We start from the raw sequence: 24,036 nt of genomic DNA, 5'->3' as shown, positions 1-24,036 counted from the left end.
TGAAGAGTTTGTTTAAGTGAAATGGCTCCTGAACGTATTTACCGTGGCAATGCCCGTCTTTTGTTGTGGGCCAACACCTCCATCTACAGCTCTGACGATGAGGATGTACTCTGACTTCAGCTCTCGGTCCAGCAAGGCTGTGGTTGTGATTTCTCCTGAGCCACAAACACATTTATATAGCCAAATATATCAAGATGTCAACAACAATTGGAGGGAGTTGATAAAAAGTAACTAGAAATATGGACAGTAGACATGTCTAAACAAGGAACAATGGCGTGTGATCTACTAGAGAATTCTTTCTGTTCTTCCTTTGGACTGTCCACATTCAATTTGCCAATAAAAAGGATCCACTTTGTTATAACACATGCACACGTACCAGAACGTGAGTTAAGACGAAATTGGGAAGAGCCCTCCAGGGAGTAGATGAGTGAGCCCTGGCCAAACTCTCGAGAGGCATCCAAATCAGTGGCATTGACAACCAGCACTGTAGCCCCTGCAGAGAGTTGGCAGGAATACAAGCGGAAAAAATAAATAAATAAACAGAAGCAACAGTCGGTGAGATAATCGGTGTATAAAATTAAATAGAAATGAGGGATTTTACAATTAAAAAGACAACTTTTCTATATGTTTATGTCAGGCTCACCTAATGGCAGCACGTCTGACTGATACTGTGAGAGAGACATTTAAAAATATACTCTTTTTAGCACTGTGGTGAAGTCAAATTGGAATGCATTAAATAGAGAAATGTTTCCGACGAGTAAACGTACACTGAAAATCTTGAGAAAAAAAAAGAAAGCAACTACAAATGGCATGCTAGATACAGCCCACAAAAGTGGCATTCTTTGCCTTAATCCACATCGCAGTTGTATGACAGTCAGAGAGTTTATGGATTAGCAGGCTATCATCTTGTTTGGCATGGGTAACTGGCACAGCCCTGATCAATAAAAAGAATCCAGGCTGGTCTGAACAACCAGAACCATAGGTCCTCAGTTCAGACCCAAGGGCTTTAGCCATAGTCCTGTAAATCTCAGCGACGGCCCAATGTGTTCCTTCAAATCATCTCTGAGATACAAAAGAAGCCTCAGTGAGAGAGAGAGAGGGGGGGGGGGCAGGCAAAATATCTCATTTCCCTCTAGCAAGTGGAAGCTAATCTAATGCCTGGGATAAAACTCATCTCTGAATGCATGCATGAAAATGAATATAGCAGCCAATGATGTAGCTTTGAATAGTCAATAGCCAGCGTTTGGACTATTTGATCGTACAAAATCGAAACAAATGAAACAGTATAGGCTTGAAGACAATGCAAAATAGGAAAAAAAAAAAAAAGCAAACCCTAAAGCACAAACAGAGGCAAGATAATGTGATTTGGACACATATAATTGTGTGCGTGTTGTATAAGCCAGGAAGTGCTTTGAAGGCACTTAGTCTAAATGTAAAGGTTTACTCACCAGCATTAATGTTCTCTGGAATCTTGACAATATAGGATGGCTTGCTAAACTCGGGTGGGTTGTCATTTTCATCCTGGAAGTGGTAGAAAATATAAACATCAACAGCTGTTCAGTGAGGGGGACAATGAGAGTCCATTTATGTTGGAAAAACAAACTGTATACATTCAACAGCTCTGATACGAACATATTTCTCCTTTATTGGCGATACACTGCAATTTGAAAAATAAAGATATTTGTGATTCATTAAAAAAAAATGCACTTTCACAAGCAGCGTGTCAATTATGCCATGTAGATTAAAAGAATTGCTTGGATTCATTTCTGGTCACTAATTTGTGCAACCATTTTTGTGAAGTAGAAAGAAATACACTTGGGAAATTACCTGAAAAGCTATATTATATCATAAACGATCTCAGAAGTGTTGGCCATATGTGCTAACCACTCATGTACTGCCCGATATATGTTGAGTCATACAGATTCATTTCCAATTAAATTGCTACACTGTTGGGTAAAATAGCACACTTTTTTTTCCATCAGCGCAACATCTGGTGGACTCGGAAAGGCAAGGCTCCACTATTCCCATAAAATGCTCAACGGCACCCAATACCTTGAAAATTGAGAGTTATCAACATTTATATTGTGGATCAGCATCAACCTTCATATTCACTTCCCCCACAGCAGGACTGGATTGCATTTTGTCGCACCAACCCATCTCATTGTCTAGTTATTCATAGTGAGATTTTTTTCTGTGTGAGCTGCAAAAAAAATTTAACACTTGAGCAACAGTAACTGGCGCCGTTATCTCTGCAGTCTCCATGTTACGCTTGGGCATTGTGTGTGATTTTGTCATCAGTTGATAAACCACTGTGGCAGGAGTCACAACATTGTGGCAAAGTGACGAGGGAAATAGGAAGCAAGAAAGATATGTGCGGAATACAGAATTATGATCATCTCTCCCTGATGACTTTTGCATTGCGGTAAATATTTGCCCCAACATCATTTCTTTCTCATGTAGGGCACCAAAATATGCCAATTGACTAGCAACGTGTGTTTATTTTGATGGTTAGAAACTCTCTAGGAAGCATCAATATAATTAAATAAAACACCATATATTGTAGGTACATCAAAATATATATTTTGATCAACCCTTTGGTCCTCAGTAATTGCAATCAATCAGTGATTGAAAAACAAATATGATTTCACCCAGACATTAAGTTGATTTTCAGTGCACACTTTGTGCACACACTATAATGATACATTTCCTATTTTTCCATATCAAATGATAAACTACAGACCTTTTCAAAAATATTAGCAGCCTTTCTGAAATGATGGATGGGGAATTCGCTGTCAATGTTTTAGAGGAAAGGGAAAGTGTATTTTTGCAGGTATAAGGTTATTGTCGATGAAGATCTCACAACAAAGTGAAGGCACACTCTCTAACTTCTGTATACCTTCTGGAACTTTATGTTTAGTATCGTATGCATAATAGTTGTTTGAATACTTTTACTGTTCAAAGATTGATGCAAAACTGCAAAACAAACAGTTGGAAAGCTTGTCCAGAAAACCACTTTGTAGTGTTGATAGTACGTATACTAGCAAATGTGTTTTGAGGAGGCATCAGACTGGAATTATTAAATGCAATTCAAACAATTTAATTCAATTTCCATAATAGTCCTACAGTTATTTTTTTTTTTTGTTGCATCCTCCATCAATCCAATCCAGTTGGAGAGCTTGTCCAGAAAACCACTTTGTAGTGTTGATAGTACTTGTATTAGCAAATGCTTCTTTGAGGAGGTATCATACTGAAATTATTAAACGCAATTCAAACAATTTAATTAAATTTCCATAACAGTCCTACAGTTACTTTTTTTTTTAGTTGCATCCTCCATCAATCCACCACTTGTGCCATTTCGGGTCACGGGTGCACTGGAGTCTATTCCAGCTGACTTTAACAAAAACCCACGTGCACAATTACGGACAATTTACTCTTTAGTTGACCTAATTTACATATTTACATTCATACATATTTGTCAAAATGTGCCCAGGAATAATCTAGTTATTTGTTATTTGAATAACTCTTAATGTTACGTCAGGCCCGTTCTCAGCTCCTCGCTTGTGTTTATGTCACGTTAACATACCGTATCGTCTAGCGGCTAAACTTTAGCCTGTTTTTGCTGGTTCATGTCTGTACTTGGTGTTGAATTTTGCCAGATAAATTTTCCCCATAATCCGTCTTAAATTCCAGTGCGATTTATATATGTTTTTCCCCTTTATTGCGCATTTTATGGCCGATGCGACTTGTACTCCGGTGCGACTTTTAGTAGTTTAGGGTGTATACTACCTCTACAAAGTACGCATGTTGTGTGTCCTTGTACGTGTGTATTTCGTAGGGCTCTACTTACAATAACCTCGACTGTGACAGCGACAGTACTGTTGAGCGCTGGGTTTCCTCCGTCTTTGGCCATAACCGTCAGATGGATTGTTCCACTGGGAATTTTTTCGTAGTCTAGAGGCCTGGTTACGCTGATCACTGATGAAGGGAGATTATAAGAGAAGGTAAGCCTTTCCATATTGGTGAAGACTTTCGAAGAGATTCTATCTAGAGAGGAATGTGTCCATTGATCTGATTTTACTTAAGAGGTCATGTTCTTCCATACCAAACTCATCCAAGTGTTCCTTTTTGGACCTTGATTTGCACACTGAAGCAGAGTCATGTTAATCAGAAGAGTCTACTGCAAACCTGCTCCTGCTAAGATGGTTAGCCTCGAATTGTCCTACATATTGGATGAATTCAGGTGTTTGGCAACTACAAAATATAGCACACAGCAAAAATGCATTCTTATTTTTTCAATGCTAAACACACCTGCATATCCTTCCACCATGATGATACTGAAGTAGTGAGGGAAAGCCGAAGCTGAAATGATGGCGTATGTGATGAAGTTGTTAGGAGGAGAATCCTCATCTGTTGCCTGTGGGCAAGAAAGGTACAGAAGAAATCTAGAGTTATAGATTTTGAGTGAGTGAGTGCAAAGCGAAACAAAAACTCAACCAGTGCCAGCTTTTTACTGCCCACATTTAAGCCGGTTCCAGCTATTAGCCTCAGGATATCAAAACACCAACTTAGTAAAAAACTGGCCAAAAAAAAACATTTCCAGAGGTAACCCACAATAATAACAACAATGATACCACTCCGTCATTATTTTTGCTTTTGGCTGGAGTTAGCCATGACTCTTCCAGATGTTTTCAGTGTACTGGCATCATTCTGTTGGGCACGTTTTCAAATCTTCTGTTTACATGAGCTCACATTTTGATTTAAATGCATTTGAACAAGGACAATCATAGGAAATCAAACAAGTCTTAGAAAACATCAGCAAAGTCTGTCACTGTAACACTTCTGTTTACATCTGGTATTTTTATTACCAACCAATTTCAACAAAACTTTGTTGCCTGACTTTATGCTTGTCTAGTGGGCCATTCCAAGTCTAGCGCATGGGGTCTGCTGACCCAGCATTTGGTGACATGTGGCTTCCTCGTTCCTCTAGGGCAGCTTATTAATATCAAAAGCGTTTAAGGTTAGCTTAGACTCATCAAACACAGCGAGCCAGGCGTTGAACCAAGTAATCGCTTGGAGTCCTGCAGTGTAAACACAAGCTGCCACTGTGCACTGTGGAAGGGAAAACCATGGCTGGACCCTCCGTTACAAGCCATGTAATAGGCTTTCTTGAGGGCACAATCAAAAGAAGTGCTGAGCCATTAGTTACCATTGTGCCCATGCACCTCTGGCTTTTGTGTGGCAGTGACAAATAGCAAACACAACAGGTCAGTCTGATCTCCTTGGATACAGTGCACACAAGCACAGAACTACATGACTATACAGTACAACACAGAGGAGAACAAGGTACTAGACGAATGAAAACATCAACTGAGTATACACAGTATACTGAGTATATATATATATATATATTGTTTTTTTCCCATTCTTGGAAGTTTTTATCCCCTCACCCTGATTCGGGCCACTGGCTGGACAGCCTGTTCGTTCTCTCTCAACGAGCCTACGTAAACCTCCTTCTGGAAGAGTGGCGTGTTGTCGTTTATGTCCAATACGTTGACTCGGACTCTCCCGGTGGTCTCCTCTCCACCGCCGTCCTTCGCCAACACAGTCAATGTGAAGCGACGCATTAACTCGTAATCCAAACTGGACCGCAGAATCACCCAGCCTGTCACCGCATCTAAGGAAAACCTGCAAGGCAAGACAAATAATTGGCTTGATGGTCCTGGCTGTGGAGACATGTATCATCACATTAGGCTGATCGATTGACTGATTGATTGATTGATTGATTCATTGAATGACTCATTAATTCATTGACTGATTAAAAGTGGATGTTAAATTGTATGTTCACTCCAAGAAATTACATGCGGCATTGGCGTTTTATGTGATCTACTCAGATTGCGATAATTTACTAAAATCTAAATTGTGTCTTCACTCACTCCAAGATATTGTGCAAGGTGATGGCAACAAGTGTAGAGGCTGCTGAATGGTTTGTACCGTGCATTGTTTGGAAGGACAAGTTTAAAGCACAAGTTTAAAGTGATGGCATTGGCTATGCCTCCTCTCGTTTTCCATTTTCCTTTGCGAGAGAATATATATATGATAAAGTGAAGTGAATTTGTAAACTAATCTTACTGGTCTGGCTCATCGCTGAAGAAGTAACGCACAATACCAAATGTGCCAAGGTCCCCATCTGTAGCCTGGATAAAAAAAGAAATACAAGATTGTTATGGAGTAATACATTTCTTGGAAAAATTAGTGGATACAGATACAGACAGTCTGGGTTTAGTATATTGTTTTCATGCTTAGTTCACGACTGGACATTTTTCTACTTTGGCACAGCAGAAGCTGTGTGGGCTCGAGCGCAATTGGGAGTCAACAAATGGCACAAACAAGGTGGATATGGTCTGGATATACTGCAGACATGTTTTATTTTGCCATAATTTTGGAGCAAAAATGGATGGAGAACCTACTTCCCCTAGGCTAGAGTATATATGGCCTGTGAGAGCATAAACAACAAATAAAATCTCAAAGGAACCTTTTTAAAAAATGCCCCAAAATATTCAACCCCCAATGGCTCATAATATGTAATAATGAACATTTAAATGTCATATCATTTTTGTAAAAATATAAATAAACCTTGGTATACTCTATGACACTCAGAGGGCTTTATGAAAAAAAGAAGAAAAGAAAGAGATTGACCCTGATAGTAAAAATGTTTTTAGCAGATATTACTGTATAGTACTCTATAATAATACAAATCCATCCATTCATTCATCTTCTATATCCCCTCTATAGTTGAAGGTGGGCTTGAGCCTACATTACCTGACCTTTGTTGAGAGGGAGGGCAGACGCTGGACTGGATGCCAGCCGACTGCCGATTAAAATAAACTTAAATTTAAAATCACTGTTCCAAGCCCTAATAAGTGGGAAGGTTCCATCACAAAGGACATCCAGCATAAAATATTAATCATGTGGACTTGCTGTAATGACCCCAGATGGGGTAAGGCAAAGAAGACTTCTCAATGACCCCTATAGTCTTGTGAAAAAAGTTGTGATTATGTATCACAATTCAAGAGATAGTATAAAGGCTGCAGCTAACTGCTTTTTTCCCTTCTTATAAAAGAAAAAACTCACAGAGACCATCCTCCACATCACTGTGGATAGTAAATCAATTTCTTTTTTTTTTTTTTTTTTTTTAATGTCCAAATCCCTTTGTTGTCAAATGCACTGAAGCACACTCTGCAAAGAGGGACACCAAATACATACAAAGTCGTTAGAACTCCAGTCAGGTTCTTTTATTAACCTCTGAGGTTTCATCTGCTGTGTCTCAGAGCTCATCCTTAAACGCAACTCATCTTCTTCTCTTCCTCTTTATTTCTGAATTTCAATTCATCCCTCCTTCTCCCGCTTCTCCTTTATCTTCTACACATTCCTTCTGTTTTTACCCCCTCTTTCAGCCTTGCATCCCCCCACTCCGCCTCCCTCTTCCCATGCACTACATATCTCCTGTGCACACTCTTTCTCCTTGATGCTTCTGTCTCTTTTTTGCTCCCTCTTTCCCAGGTGAGTGACAGGCCCATAAGTGCTGCAATGATAGCAGTGGGGGTGTTAGCGTGACAGCTATCGAGGCAGCGACAGAAGCTTCTCTGGGGAGCTATAGTGAAAGAGAGAGAGAGAGTGCAAGAGAGAGAGAGGAAGGAGAGAGAGAGAGAGAGAGAGAGAGAGAGAGAGAGAGAGAGAGAGAGAGAGAGAGAGAGAGAGAGAGAGATGGGTGCGAGGTTAAGAAGTCAAAGCGATAGCCATCTTTTCTTTCCCCCCCATCAGTCATTAACTCCCATCCTCTGAACAATCAGCATGACAGTGTGGCCAAGTCACTTTGCCAACTGCAAGTCAAAGACGTTCAACTTTAGATGCAAACAAGCCCAAAGGATGCGAAAACTGTTTGAACTATAACTTTACCTAACAACTAGGTATTATGTAACCATTTGTTATTATTATTATACTGTACATTAAGTTCTCTTTCGACAAGGATTCAAAATTGGACGGTGAAATTTCAGTTTTGCATAAATTCAAACAAAAAACGCATATGAGCAGTGATTTTGGTTTTCTAGCCTTGGGTGATTTTTAGGTTTGCGTCCGAATGAAAATCTTACTGTCTTCATATACATTTTTGATGCACAGTTTAAATAGAGCCCCAAGTGTCTATGGCCGGTATATATATTTTTTAATGTATATGTTACATATACATTAGTTCTTTTACTTTAGGTACAATGTTAGAATTATGATAAACTACGAAAACCAAATAATGAATAATAAAATTCCAAATTAAGTTTTGATGACAGCAGTAATGATCCTGTGCTTAAATGTGACTGCACTGTGAAAGTTAAAGGGTTAAAATATCCACTGCGCCTAACCATTATCGTCAGCATTCTTTTTCAAAAAAGTTGTTAAGGAGTTGGCGCACAAAAAGTCAGTGAGCTGCTGATTGCCAATATAAAGTCTAAAAACCCCCACAGGGCCTCAGGCACTAACTACAAAAGAGAAATTAGTTTTCAGTTGACCAGTTTGGTTAAATGATGTGTTTCTTTCCATCAGAGAGGGGAGGCCAGCAGGCAAACACACTTATCGTATGTGTGTATGGCTCACAATATGAGTACCTGAGTATGTGTGGCACTCGATAGGATCATGTAGAATGGTCAGTAGTTTGCGATAAACTTATCATTATTTCAGGACATATACTTTTTGGTATATATCTAGTTTGGTTAAAGATAATCTCCTAAACTGAGATGAGAATATAGAAAACCAATTTTCACAAATCTTATAGATGTGTACATGGACCAGAGAATGGGGCCACTACGTTTTGGTGGAGATCAATAAATTACATTTAGCATATATTTTATCCTAAAGGTGATGATAAGCCTGTTGGTACTTTGGGTAACAGAAAACAACACATGTACTTTTAACCACACTTGGCTAAAATTCTGCTTTAACAAACATCAGATTTGACTGAGGCTCTCAGATTGTAATCATATAATGTGTTTACAATTCCTAATGTAGTCTGTCAGTGTTAAACTAGACGACATTATGCTATAAGATATTTGCCCGTGTATTCAAGTGGCACAGTGGCAAAAAATCCACCATTAAATTTAGGAATCTATAATTATTCTAAGCACATGTGAAGAGGTAAAAAATAGCCTTTAACTCAGAAGAGGAGAAAAGAGGCGCAAAGAAAAAGGTGGGGGACTGTATTGGATGCACAAACTGTGGATCCAGTTTGAGCTGCCAGTGAAAAGGCTTAAATCAGCTGGCACCTCCGTGTTGCTGAAAGGCCTTCATCCTCCCCCTCTCTTTCTGCCTCTGTCCTCGACGATGAAGGAATGAGATTAGAGAGTTGTGACGACACACGCTGAATAAAAGGAACAAAGTGGTAGCAGCAGTATCGTCGAATGATGAGGGAGCAGAATCAAGACATGACATAGTCACAATAGACATGCTTAACATGCAGCCAGAACTAGGGCAGGGATGTTCTTTTCACGCATATGTCCCATTTAGTGACATGATTAAACCGCACATCACCCCAATTTATTTGTAATGAAATATGTTAATGCTTGATATCTTTTCACGACAAATTAAATGCAGACTAATTCAACGTGTTCTTAAACTCGTTTTTAAATGAATCACTACACCAGCTCATATCCTAATGTACTGTTTTATATGTCCTCATGCTATTACTATCACTATAGGAAACCAGTTTTGTCACTGGCAGGACTCAGGCATAGGGAATATCGCTCAACCGAGCAGCCAACCGAGCAGTCAACCGAGCAGTCAACCGAGCAGCCAACCAAACAGCCATCCGACCAAGCAACTCACCGACTAACTCACCGACCAACACAGTGACCAACCCACTGACCAACCCACTGGCCAACCCACTGACCGACCGACCAACCAACCAACCAGCCAACCAGACAGTGAGACAGCCAACCAACCAACCAACCAACCAACCAACCAACCAACCAACCAACCAACCAACCAACCAACCAACCAACCAACCAACCAACCAACCAACCAACCAACCAACCAACCAACCAACCAACCAACCAACCAACCAACCAACCAACCAACCAACCAACCAACCAACCAACCAACCAACCAGCCAGCCAGCCAGCCAGCCAGCCAGCCAGCCAGCCAGCGAGCCAGCCGACCAAGCAACTCACCGACTAACCCATTGACCAACAGAGTGACCAACCCATTGACCAACTCACCGACTAACCCACTGACCAACACAGTGACCAACACAGTGACCAACCCATTGACCAACCCACTGGCCAATCCACTGACCAACCAACCAACCAACCAACCAACCAACCAACCAACCAACCAACCAACAGTTGGACGAGGCAACCTAAAAAAGCCGTTCTGCGGATTTAAGATACAGCAGGCCTCCATTGCCCAAACATTTTTTTTGTCCCTGTGCCCATGCAAAACTCTCCAACCAACCAACCAACCAACCAACCAACCAACCAACCAACCAACCAACCAACCAACCAACCAACCAACCAACCAACCAACCAACCAACCAACCAACCCTACTCAACCCAACTTGAACCAACCCCACCCACCCAATCAACCAACTGGAAACAATTTGGGCGAGTCCTTGTCTGTGCCGATATGACCGTGTCACAGTGCACTCATCAAAATCACTCAAGTCATACTTGGGGGAGTTTGGTGTGAAAGAAAATCAACAGCCAAAAAACACTCACATTCTAATCGTAAACTAATTAAAATGATAGAGGAGAGATACTCTCTGTAACCCTCCACTGCAAAATCCCGTTGATTTCTACTAACATTAGCAGCTGCTAATGTCTAGGGTCTTACGAGTAAAACAAAAAAAAGACACAAAGAGATGAAGTGAGAGAGGAACGGATACAGACAAAAGAGTAAATCACAATAAATATTTATACTGATAAGTAACACCGCAAAGCATAAATATTAAACAGCTGTGTTTGTGTGTGTACTTATGTGTTAGGCGTAAGTGTCCACGGGGATGCAGGAGTGGGCACTACCAAATGCATCAGCTCCCTCTGTACATCAGCTCTGATCAGATGAGCAATGAATATTAACCTAAAATAAGCCTTTCAGCAACATTATCAGATTGCTTGTTGGGCACTTTTGAGAAGAGCTGGCAACAACATGCATAATTCCAATTAGCATAGGTATAAAGCATTGTATAAACATTACCAAGACTCCACCCTCTCTCTCTCACACACTACGACAGCTACAGAAATGAGCACCGCACACACTACTTGACAATAATAATATTTATGGCAAGGTAAAAAAGAGCAATCACTTATGACATACTACACTCATTTTATGACTCTTTTTCAACATGAACGTGTAAATTATCTACTGAGGATACTTGATCAATAGTTCCAATTTTCATGTCAACTCAAAATTCAAGATTTTTTTTACCAATTCAATGGATTATCAAGCACTACCGTTAGAGGACAGTTGTAAAGCGCTAAATTATGTTGCAGAAAAGTACATAATGACAAATAATATGCATTTAAGCTATTTTGCATAGTCATGCACTAACAAGTAGAGAGGCCATTGAAAATCACCGATATGACATGTCTGACAAGCCTCATAATGTAGTCTTTATTATTAATTAATTGATTTGAGAATTTAAGTATGGCTTGAAGCAGAGAAAACGCTGTCTCAATCGCAAACAAACTCATTCAACTGCAGACATTACATCCACTTCAAGGATTATTGCAATGATAGGCAATTTAGTTTGGCAATAAGTCATTGTATAGGTATTATATGTCTGGACATGCACACCATTAAAATGAGAAAGCCATCATTGTTTTTTGCAATAAAAATCATCTGGCAACCTTATTTTGCCTCTCGCAGACAATTGACACCTTTGGGTCTCTCAACACATTTAGAGAAGTTTAGAGAATGAAGCCGTGGAGAACAATGAATGGCACGTTATGAAGTTGGTGACAATATACTCGCACAAGAGGTTCATTTGAGAGTCGATGCAAGACTTGCAATAACAAGTCATCTAAATCTGTTTTTTTTAAGAAAGTAAAATGATTTACTAGCGATTACTTTTTCATTTTCGCATTTCTCTAAAAAATATTTTGCTTTGCAAGGACTTGTTTTTTTTTCTTTTGGCAGTGGTGGCAGGTCCCAAATGATAAATGAATCATAAAATATATTTAGAACTAATATGTATGAGCATCTTTACATGGGCAGAATTTAGCCATCCAAGTGAATAGATGGATGAAAAATCCTACCTCAACTTCAAATAACTCCTCGTGACCACCACAAAGACACCGGCCGTGAACTTGTTTCATCAGACAGCAGCATGAAAATAAAGTGCCCGCTGCATTCATTTCATCACAAACATTGTAACTCACTGTCTAAACTACTAATGAACTAAATGATGACAGACTCACGCGGGTAAACAAATCTATGACACATTACCGGACAAACACACAACGCTAGATTGTAATCATGTGGGCTCACTAATTGAGCAAAGCCTGCAATGACACTGATTTTAGCCATGTGTTGACTTTGAGGGAGTTGAAGGAGATGTGTTTGTGTGTATGACGTTCTTTCCGTTTCGCTCTCTCGGTGAACAGCTCGCCATAAGTGGGCAACATCTGCTTAATGTTTACATAGTTTTATGTATTTGAGACAATGGATACCGTCATCGAATGGTGACTATGTACAGACCTCAGTGTGAGCCTTCACATCTTTTTCTCTTGGGCTTCAAACAGTACTCCATATTCTCAGGCAGGCTGCACAAGACCAACATCAGCCAGACCTATCGGTATTAGATTGCCCTGCAATCTCCATTTCATGAGCACTGGTCTATAAACACTATTGATTTTCACACAGTAGGTTTTGCACTTGAATCAAGTGGAATGCAGGTGTGGCGGCTTGTGTTGCCTGGCAATGAATAATAATATATATATATATTTTCTACAATAAGATGAATCCTGTTTTAGATTTTTTTTTTAAAATATATGAATTATTTATTATGATATTACATACCATTTCAAAACCTAGCCAATGGAGCTCTCCAATACTGATCCCATGCTCAAGTAAGTGACATAACAAGTACACAGGTTTACTGTATCTTTTACCATTTAGTTGGTAAGTGGTCATTCATTAAGAATTTGCCATTCAGCATTCACTCTTTGAACACTCACCAGAATACGAAGCAGTGAGGTACCGCTGGGTGTATTTTCAGGGAGGCTGATGTTATAGAGAGATTTGCTGAAGATAGGTCTGTTATCGTTCTCATTGATGAGGTCAATAAAAATACGAGCGAATCCCACATGGTCAGACATGGACTCATTGGCGTAGAGCTGCAAAGAAAGAAAGAAACATTTATACCAATAATATCAAGATTTATGTACATTTTAACCAGACACAAACTGTTTCAAGGTCACAGAAGGTGCACATCAAAATGTGCTTGAAAGAACTCAAAGAATTTTTATTTCGAAATTTTGGAGTTCAAAAAAGTCTTCATTGTTGTGGAGTGGGACTTCGTACAAGTGTATCACTTTTCAAACTTTTCAATCGCTTTTGTGTCCATCAAGGAAATTTGGAGTCTGAATGTTTCTTTGTGTCATCAAGGAGATTTTACACTTAACATTGAATGTTTTTAGGAGTCCATTTTCCACACCTCTTCCTCGTTTCCTTTTCAGAATTGGACTCAAACCAGAGATCTGTTATTCTGGTTAAGTTACCACATGAGTTATTAACTCACAGAAAAACTGTAGCTGCGGATGCGCTCGTAGTCTAGTGGCATGGCAACCCTAATTCTGATGTCGGCACGGCCTTGTACGGCCGTGGGGGAGATGGTGAAGTATTCAGAGTTGTTCCCTGTCAAGAACACCTGGAACATGCTGTTCACCCCCTATCACAGGAAAGATAAGAGAGAAATAACAAATTATTTAACCAACAACAAACTCATCTTTTTCTGAAAACAAACCGAGAGCAAACATATGTGTTTTTTTAGCATTTCTATGATGCAAATCAGCCCAGCTACTTAAAGCAGACTATTAGTGGAGTCTAAATATTAGAAAGAGTTGTCGTTGATCTACGAACGTTTACAGGTTTACACTTTTTTTTTTTTAAAAAAAAGTTCAAGCAACTTTTAAAACATTGGTAGAGAGAAGATCAATGCTGGCGGCTACTTTCTGATATCACTTTGTCTGTATGGACATTTTGTTTGGACAGTCTCCAAAGGGATTTTCCAGTAATTCTTTCTACACATATCAAAGTGTAGGATTCTATTTGTTTTAATACTTTTAAGAAGTGTTTTATGAGCAGAAAGAGATGTTATGATCGTTGATGACAAGCGTGACTATCTAGCTAAATGCAGAAACGTACATCGGGGATTTGGTTCTGGCTCACAAAATGCTGCTGACTTTATGTTGGATGATGTTTTAGTTAAAAAAGAGGGGGCACTAGAGTCGGAACTTTACAATTATTAACTATGGCGCGGAAACACTTTTTGATCCGACATGAAATTCCAAATAACCTCTAAAAAAAAAAAAGGAGCAGCTCGTGTTTTAGTCTGTCTTTCAAACACAGATAATCCCTCAAGTACAAAAGCATGAATATAAATCAAGGTGGGGTCAAAATGACACCACGACCATGAGAAGTCCGTGGCTGCCAAGAAACCATCTCTGGTGCCCCCCCCCCCCCCCCCCCCATCCTCTTGAAAGCTGCAGGGCAGCCGGTCACAGCACCACTGTGGCAGACAGAGGAAGATGAGTGCGCTGGTCGATTGGTATTTTGCTGGCAGCTCAAATAGCCCCCTTGTTTTTGTTTTTATCTGTGTGAGAACCATTGTGGCTGATGGCTCCTATTTAAAAGACCATCCGATATGCAGGGATGTCACCTCAAACTGCCCATAAATATAATTGCTCGTCCATTTACTTCAGCCTTTAGAAGCCCCTGATAAAAGTACCCTGTCAGGAGTGACATCCACAAAGTTTGTTGACAGGTTCCAGTAGGAAAAAAAACTAACTTTTTATAAATGCCAGCCACGCGGAAGAACGGATGAAAGAACTAACAGCCAAACAGAGAGTGGGAGAGAGAGGTAACTACCGCTTGTGTCATAGTCTCAAAAATAAAACATCTGCCCATAATTTCCTAAACTGCAGGAATGTAAGATTCCTGTTCAGGTGTAGCCGAGTGTGAATGAGTGTGCACATCATTACTGACATGTGGGTTTTACCAGATCACAACAGCGAATCAAAACAAAAGCAAATTACCTCTATAACATGCACGTGCAGCTGAAACGAATGCAGCAACCTCTGGCATGTCTGCTATCAACGTTACAACTATTATTACAAGAGCAAACGCTTTTGGGGTTGATTTTAATCTGTCTGTCTGTCCGTCTGTCTAATTTGACTATGACTCACAGATACAGGAAAGCAAGTGGCTTGGAGCAGTGGAATACCTCTTGGGAGACAGTTCAAAATTTTCTCAAGACGTAAGCGTAGTGATGTATGTAACTTTATAATTTGTGTGTTGTTGTTGTTTTTAAAAAGATTATAATGCATTTTGTCAAGTTTTTACTTCACAATATGTGTCGTTATAGAAATACACCAAATAACTAAACTGATACTAAATCTTTTGAGAACTAAACTAAAATGAAGCCTTTAAAAACAACAATAAATACTACAAATTTACACCCCTCCCCCTCTGAATACTTACTAACGAAATTGAAAAAAATAAATAAAAATTAAATAAAAAAAATAAATGAAAAAATTTGAAATCCCGTACTATTTTAAGCAACCATTCTGGGAAATGTGGTAACTTAATTGCAATAATCTATATTATTATTATTATTATTATCATTATTATTTTTTTCTTGCTAAAACGTTCAAACTATTCTTATGCAGCACGATGCATGTGCACAATCAATTGAGCAAGATATTAAACACACTCAGGGTCCCCGTTAGTTTACGTATTTTTACGACCTCTCTTCTCCTCTCTTGCTTCCCTCACCAACCACTTGACTTGCAGTTATCTGACAAATTCCACCCTGACTGCTTCGATGCCTAAATCAATCAGAGTTGACTAGCTTTCTGCTTATCTGCACCCCGTGTGATTGATTTTCCTCGTTAGGCATAATTTGATGGTCTGTCCCATCTCTTCCAGAGCAAATTAAATTGTAGCAAAGTCCAATGTGCAGGTGTCGGCTGTGTGCACAAGCATGTGCGCAGAATTTTAGAACGAGACAGATAGAGTGAAAGAAGAAAGCTTATAGTTTGCGCATGTGTTGTGACTGTCTGGAAAATAGATAAGGCTAATGGGAAGTGGCAGGAACATTACATGTGCTGTTTAAAAATGTCTTAACAATTACTGTTGACGGAGAACATTAATAAGTCAACATTATGCTTAGCAGTGGCAACCATCCACGCACCTCATCCTTGTCCTCAGCCTGAATGAAGAGGGGCAGCGCAAAGCCCACCTGGGCAAGCTCAGTGATGCGGACACGGTACTCAGAACTGTTGAACTTTGGGGCATTGTCATTCTTGTCGATCAGCAGGATGGTGAAGGTGGTCCTGACCGTAGCGTCTGACGGGCTGCGATCTTCTTTCAACTCGGTGGCCTTAAGGAGAGCCAGAAAGGAAGAGGCCATTGTGTGGAGGAGACGTATGACGAGACAAAGATAAAAGACACAATACGTCACATTAAATGTAATTTCTGACGGAGCTGTCAGCACACAATCTAGACAGGCATTTACAGCTTTTCATTTATCGAATCAAAAAGAGCACAGGATGAATCAAGGGGCCCAAAGTGAGGCTAAAGGAGGACCTGCACGTGTAGACCAATACACACACAGACACAATGAGATTTAAGAGAAAATAGTTCAATTGAGAAGACCTAATTACACAATTTCTCTCTCTGGCTGTCTGAGTATTGAAGCTTCTGCAAAGAGAAAAAAAAAGGGAGGGGTGGAGAAAGCGAGAAATGGGCTTGGGCTTTCTATGGTCTGACAGTTGATAGTGGAGCGCTACAAGCAGGAGAGCATACGGCTTGTGTCCAGAAAATAAAGAAAATCCAGCCTCAATCATCCCAGGCACTTTACCTTCATAACCTCAGCATTATTTAGTCTGAAGTTGAAAAATTAGTCATATTACTCTGCCTTGCAAAAAAATCAATAGCAGCATCACCAAGGAAGCATCAGCAGAGAGAAAGTGCAGGTAGGAAGAAAAAAAAAATCTATATCTTAGAAATACATTTTGGGGTGACAGCATTTTCACTTATTCTTTTTTTCTCCTTTAAAATTATTGATTTCAATTAAAAAGATGAACTAAGATTGGAATATGTTTGCAAGTATCACTTTTTGCATTAGACCAGAAAGCGTGAGAGAGACTAGAGGTCTCCCATTCCAAAACACAATCACGTTTTGTATGAACATGAACAGCTACTGAATGTGCAAATAGGTGAATATTAGGGAGTCATATCGTAAGCACCATTACCGTGCAACTCAAGTGCAAATTATTTGACTCAACATAACATCGAACTTTACTCTTCAACATTGAAGTCACAAAAGCTCTGTGATTGTGTATCTTTCTACTTTCAGTGGCTATTTGACATCCATTTCACGCATCCTCTTGCACACTGCAAAGCACATTGTGCACAATGGTGGCTGAAAAGAAATTATTGGAGGGAGGGGGGGGTAGGGGGCGCAGAAAGCAGAGGTTGAAAGTTGAGAAGATAGAGGGTGTGCAAGGCAAGCGTGATACACTTTAGGCTCAGGGCAGGGACAGAGGAATTGAGAGACAGCATCTACTTCAAAAAAGGAGGACAAAGAAGAAAAGAGAGGGAGCAGCCCTGCACATGAGCATGGGTACTAAATTCCATTCCTTTATCTTGTGCTACTCAGTTCCACAAACCCTCTCTGGACAGACTGCAGGCTGTTTACTGCTCACCAAACTGCAAAAGTGACATTATCAAAGGATCAAACCACAAATGCTTTAGCACATTATCAGGATGAGAATTGTGCAAGAGCACATTATCTATCAGTCTACCCGTGTTAGATGAACTCTTGAACTTGAAAGTGAATTTCTGATTCACAACGAAAAGGGCAGTACTGTGCAAAGGTGCCTTGTTTTAGCAATGTCACAAGGATCATATCTGACAATAACACTAAGTTGAGCATAGACCTCCAATTGGGCTGTATTAATATAAGCAAAAACAAATTATTGTATTTGGGTTTCTGGAAGGGGCCAAAATTATTCTCTGGGTTTGGCGGTTCCAATGACTCACATGATAAAATAATAACGCTAAGAATAATAACGCACCATTATTCAGATAATTACCAAAATGGATTTGGTTGTTCTATGAAACTGTTTGCGACCCAGTTTTGTGCATGTTGGTTTTGTATTCATTTGTGTAAAAAATACACCTTTGCACATGAATAAGTGGGGGGGTTCAGTGGTAGGGTGCTGCTCTACCAACCCAGAGGTACCGTATCTTCCGCACTATAAGGCGCACAGGATTACAAGGCGCACCTTCAATGAAGGGCCCATTTTAAAACCTTGTCCATATATAAGCCGCACCGGATTATAAAGCGCAGCTTCAATGAATGGCCCATTTTAAAACTTTGTCCATATATACATTCGGCCTGCGGGCCGGACTGTGGACACGCCTGCTGTAGTGGCTCAATAGTGGTCCATATATAAGGCGCACCTGATTATAAGGCGCACTGTCGGCTTTTGAGAAAATTATTGTTTTTTAGGTGTGCCTTATAGTCCTGAAAATACGGTACTAGGTTCGATTGCCCGGCCATTGAGACCATGTCCAACTATCCTTGAACAATATACTGAACCCATAGTTAAGTAAATGAGTGGTGTCCAATAATCCATAAATATGTTGAATGCAACTCCAACCCTTCCGCCCCCGTTTCTCAACTCACCTTGACAGTAAGAGTGAATCCTGCTGAGTAGAGTGGGTTTTCTCTGTCCAGCTGGCCGTTCACTGTCAGCGCACCACTTATGTAGTCCAAGGAAAAAACACTGTTGGTGTTCCCTAGTTGGAAGTACAGAAGGATGGATGGAGAGTGAGCGAGAAAAAACCCGATAAGAACGTCAGAGAGCCAAACGAGACTGTCGTTGTGCTTAATTCAACAGAACCCCTGGGATGCAGCACAGAAGCCCCTGGAAGGGGAAGGTGGTGGACTAGCAATGTGGATTTCTCTTTCATGCAATATGGATGTATTTTCTGCTCTTCCTTTCTTCACTCCACCTTAGGCTGACCCACCACTTCTAACCTGTTCACACTGCATCCACTTGTTTCATCCCTCACAGTCCGAGCCCCTTGCCTGCTGCACTTTCTTTGCCAGCTTTACTTTATATATGAGGAACGTGTCATGTTTATTGCTGTATAATAACATGCAAACATTAATGTGAACAAAGGATTGATAGATACACACACGCACACACACACACTACACCATACTATACAGTATTATTCAGAAACATTCACTGCTCTCTTGCTTTTATTGTAATCCATTTTGAGAGGCCCAGTGTGTATTTGTCGGAGAGCTGGAGAGGCCCCTATGCAATCTGTAGATAGACACAAGCCATACATGTGAATGTTATCGAAAATATCTTCTCAATAAGAAGGCAAACAATAGCACGGACAGAGCTGAATGAAATAACCCTGAAAGTCAAGTCAAGTCCAACTGGAAGTAATTCACTTACGTCCTATGTCAATATATTCTGTCCTGACCAGCTGACAGCACACAAACTCTTCTATCTCTCCGCTACATTGTGTATACGAAACAGAAGACTCTGCAAACATGCTCAGCAAAAACTATTCACTTGCTTATGAAAACGTGGCTCATGTACGATAAAGTCAGTATGCACGGTCTTGAGTGCAGAACAACAATTTGATGGGTTGAACTGCATCAGCACTGCTATGCATTTTTTACAAAGAAAATTACAATCAAAAGTATTTGACGAAGTGCATTGCGGAATAGTACAAAAAAAAAAATCCATACTATTTTTAATATCGGCATTTATTGTACATGTTTTGGTAGTCACTCAAACTTTGCGTTTATAACTTTTTTGTATTCTCTGCTGCTCAATAGAGGATAGCACACATGCAAACACACACACACACACACACACACACACACACACACACACACACACACACACACACACACACACACACACACACATACAACCTGTTGCAGATTAGACTTTCATCAATCAAATTAAATCACACTCCTGTAAACACTGTAAACAACAAAAGTGAACCATCACAATCAAACAGAATCTAATGCGAGAGCTGTAAAGAATTAAAGCGGGCATAGTTGGCCATGGGATAGAACTCTACTCCATATATGGAGATCTGTTTCTATTTTTTATTTATTTTTTGCTAGGTAACCAAAACATGAGAAGTATGCTTCCTCTTGACATCACATCACAACAGTCAAATTACACGCAAGGTAGGATGATTGAATCTTTTGACTGAAAGGTCACATTGAGGTCATGTAGACTTCAGCTTTCCATTCCCTCACCCACAGGGATATAGATTATTGAACATAGCACTCACTGCTTTGTGACTGTATGGACAAACAATGGAATTACTTTAGTTTGGTTCACATTCACATAAAAAGTTGCATATTTTGGTTTTCTGTTCTTTGAAATGTTTTTTTTTTTTTTTATCATTGCTGTTATTGCTTTTCAAAAGAGTTCCTGTGTGTATGTTTTCTAAAACGCCTTCAGTTTTGATGATGTATCCAATGCACCTGCAAAGCTATCATTAATATTTAATTTCAAATGTCAGGTTAGTTGCTTGGCAGCTGTGGTCAGAATAATAAAAATGAAATAAGTATATTTTTATTTGAATAAAAAAGTGTCATGTCTACAAATACTATGAAGCGCATGTGCTTGCGCATAAATAATGTGTTTGATGAATAGCTTTCTCCAATGATTCAAAGGGTTTGATGCTCGTCGTTGTCATATTTATGAATGAAAAATTATGACAGCCACCACTTGTCCACAGAGCTCAGAAACTGTCCCCAAATTATCTTTTCAAAAGAACAGATTTAATTATTTCAGGGCCATTTTAGAGCAATTCCAAAATGACACCCCTTTATTAGTCAGTCCCCAGACTTGAATAAGAAAATAATGCTACTCATATGATTACAAATTCAGTTGCTCTGTCAATATTTCTCTGCCTTTCAACCATGCATTCTTACTAAAAATTGCTTCATACTTTGCTCTTTTTTTCATGTGCATTCTTATAATGACCCTGATCTGTTCTCTGGTGGATTAGAAATCATTCTCTTCAGATAGTTTGTAGAGAAGAAATACAGTACGCCCAGATGCTAAGTCCAAAGTGCACAACAGCTAGGATCAACAGATTAACCCATGTCTGTGTTGCTCACTCCCCATTCGCTGCTCTATTATTGCTCTGTAAATCTGAAATTGAGGGGAGGGAAGCTTCAGAAGAAAGAGCACAGGGCAAGTGTGGGGACAGAAGAAGATAGCTCCATTTGAGCCCTGAGGTAATTAACCTCAATTGAGGCCAAAAGGTGTACCGAGGGAGGGGCAACGATATAAATGTGACACAGTATTATGTCAAGCTGAATTATGTGGAGAAAAGGAGAAGAGAAAGGTCTGCTTGAATATAATTGCAATTACAGTATTTTATTGTCGTAATGGTTCTGCACTTTTGTTTTGTTTTGTCAGTTTATGTTCATTTGTACTGGACATGTAAGCTATAGACACTCAAATACGTATTGTATACATCTCGAGTATAAACTGTGACGATACAGTACATATGTACCAAATGTTGCCATAATTTCCATGGTAAACACAGATTTTGTGTCCTATTTCATTATCTGTTATAGCAAAGCTTGGCAAGCTTATACTCTTTCTAAAATACGGTAATTTTTATTTCTGCAACAATGACGTCAGTCTATTTTACTTTATTGTAATTACAATCGAGGTTGAAATAATAGAATTAGAAAAAAAGCAATTCATGGAATAAGTCCATTATCAGATACAATCGCTTCAGTTCCACAGTATAAGTATGTAAAGTACCGTATTTTCCGCACTATAAGGCGCACCTAAAAACCTCCAATTTTCTCAAAAGCCAACAGTGCGCCTTATAATCAGGTGCGCCTTATATATGGAACAATATCGAGCCACTACAGCAGGCGTGTCCAAAGTCCGGCCCGCGGGCCAAATGTATATATGGACAAAGTTTTAAAATGGACCATTCATTGAAGCTGCGCCTTATAATCCGGTGCGGTTTATATATAGACAAGGTTTTAAAATGGGCCATTCATTGAAGGTGCGCCTTATAATCCGGTGCGCCTTATAGTGCGGAAATTACGGTACTATAAAGCAATAACAGCTTGTCTAAAACTCTTCCCTACATTTTCATCTTTGGCGTAACAAGCTGGCATCAATTGTGATGAACCTGAAAACACAACCGTGCCATTTTCAAATTTTGTGGAAAGCGATTAGTGATCAGCTCTAAGAGGTAAAATGATAAAGACTGACTCATGACTGCTCTTGCAATAAAAGATCCAACCTTGTCAGAGTGCTCTGACCAGTAGACAAATTGAACAGGGCACTACGACCACAGTCTCTCTTTTTGACCCTGCAAAATCCGAAATGCTTCATATTCAGGTCGGTAGCACAAACGTGCACTAATCTGCTCTACAGTTTAGAATCCATGTGCATCATCAGTTTTTACCATGCCTTCGCAAGAATGCACGAGAGCTGCTTCAAACAGTGACTGTGGTAATATTTCGACCAGAATTCTGCACCCTCTCACAAAGGGGAGAAAAGATATTCATGCGAGTGAAACTGCCTGGGGCAGTAGGCAGCCAAAATGAACCGGCTGTATTCACAAGGTCCGTATGCCATTTAATGTCCAGGCTCCTCAGCCCACTAGAGTGACATCTGTTTTAAGAACTTTTCTTGCCAAGATCGTTCCCATAGCAACACCCGTAGTCACAAAAGTTGTGTGGATTTACAGTGCAATATGGATGGATCGGAATAGAAAAATCTAGTCATCCAGATAAGCAAGATATTTCTCAAGTGGATAATAAGACAGATTGCAAGCCACATAAATGATCAATAGCTGCAATCATTTTCTTCCACTTATCTGGCGTTGGGTCGTGGGGGCGGCAACTTTGGCGGGGAAACCCAGACTTTACGCTCCCCATCCAGGTCTGACACGGCAGAAATTAGGCAGGATATTAAATTTGTCTTATGTTTGAGGTAACAATCAAGACAAGAAGCTCTCTTCTATTTGAGACCTATGTTGATCATGATTGGTGTCGCTGTGTGTGTGTGTGTGTGTGTGTGGGCATTGTGCCGCTAAATTGGAAATTGGTTCGTCAGCTTCATTGACCTGACTGGAATACGAATCTACAACAACCCTTCCTTATGCAGGTCATCGGTATAAGCACCTACGTCTGTAGACATGACACCTACACTTACCGTATTTTCCGCACTATAAGGCGCACCTAAAAATCTTCAATTTTCTCAAAAGCCGACAGTGCGCCTTATAATCCGGTGCACTTTACATATACATATGGACCGATATGGATTTGTGGATGAGGACTAATTTATTCAAATAAGCTATACGTGTTTATTTTGTGCGTTGTGTTATATAAACGTTTGAGCAACGTTGAGTTATTGATACATTGTTATTGTTTTCACAATTTCGAGTGTTACTATATTGTGATTGCATTAACGTTTGAGCAATGTTGAGTTATTTATTCTATGTGCTTTATAATCCGGTGCGCCTTATATATGGGCAAAGTTTTAAAATGGGCCATTCATTGAAGGTGCGCCTTATAATCCGGTGTGCCTTGTAGTGCGGAAAATACGGTCAATGTGTCATATTATAAGACAAAACATTCTGTAAACACGTATGCATAAAATGGAGTTTTGTGACTTTAACATTGGCTCCACGGTTGAATTTGTTGAAAGAGGCAGGCTGAAATCACACGCAGTGACTCCC

At 39.8% G+C, this 24,036-nt stretch overlaps 2 protein-coding genes across 2 annotated transcripts in view; one reads left to right on the top strand and one right to left on the bottom strand.

Moving 5' to 3' along the window:
* vsir (V-set immunoregulatory receptor) overlaps nucleotides 1-24,036 on the top strand; it is a 292,760-nt gene that overhangs the window by 26,011 nt on the left and 242,713 nt on the right. The gene's annotated exons all lie outside the window — the stretch shown is intronic.
* Nucleotides 1-24,036, bottom strand: part of cdh23 (cadherin-related 23) — a 113,803-nt gene that overhangs the window by 41,234 nt on the left and 48,533 nt on the right. Inside the window, exons 9-19 of the mRNA XM_061284542.1 lie at nucleotides 18,956-19,068; nucleotides 16,454-16,642; nucleotides 13,781-13,930; nucleotides 13,218-13,376; nucleotides 6,130-6,194; nucleotides 5,448-5,685; nucleotides 4,309-4,414; nucleotides 3,848-3,975; nucleotides 1,449-1,521; nucleotides 377-493; nucleotides 43-155 (exon numbers count right to left, since the gene is read on the bottom strand). Coding sequence (XP_061140526.1) covers nucleotides 43-155; nucleotides 377-493; nucleotides 1,449-1,521; nucleotides 3,848-3,975; nucleotides 4,309-4,414; nucleotides 5,448-5,685; nucleotides 6,130-6,194; nucleotides 13,218-13,376; nucleotides 13,781-13,930; nucleotides 16,454-16,642; nucleotides 18,956-19,068 — 1,451 coding nt within the window. The remainder of the gene's footprint in view (nucleotides 1-42; nucleotides 156-376; nucleotides 494-1,448; nucleotides 1,522-3,847; nucleotides 3,976-4,308; nucleotides 4,415-5,447; nucleotides 5,686-6,129; nucleotides 6,195-13,217; nucleotides 13,377-13,780; nucleotides 13,931-16,453; nucleotides 16,643-18,955; nucleotides 19,069-24,036) is intronic.

The sequence above is a fragment of the Syngnathus typhle genome, linkage group LG8 (genome assembly GCF_033458585.1).
Source record: "Syngnathus typhle isolate RoL2023-S1 ecotype Sweden linkage group LG8, RoL_Styp_1.0, whole genome shotgun sequence".
Lineage (NCBI taxonomy): Eukaryota > Metazoa > Chordata > Actinopteri > Syngnathiformes > Syngnathidae > Syngnathus > Syngnathus typhle.
This window is presented reverse-complemented; position numbering and strand designations above follow the sequence as displayed.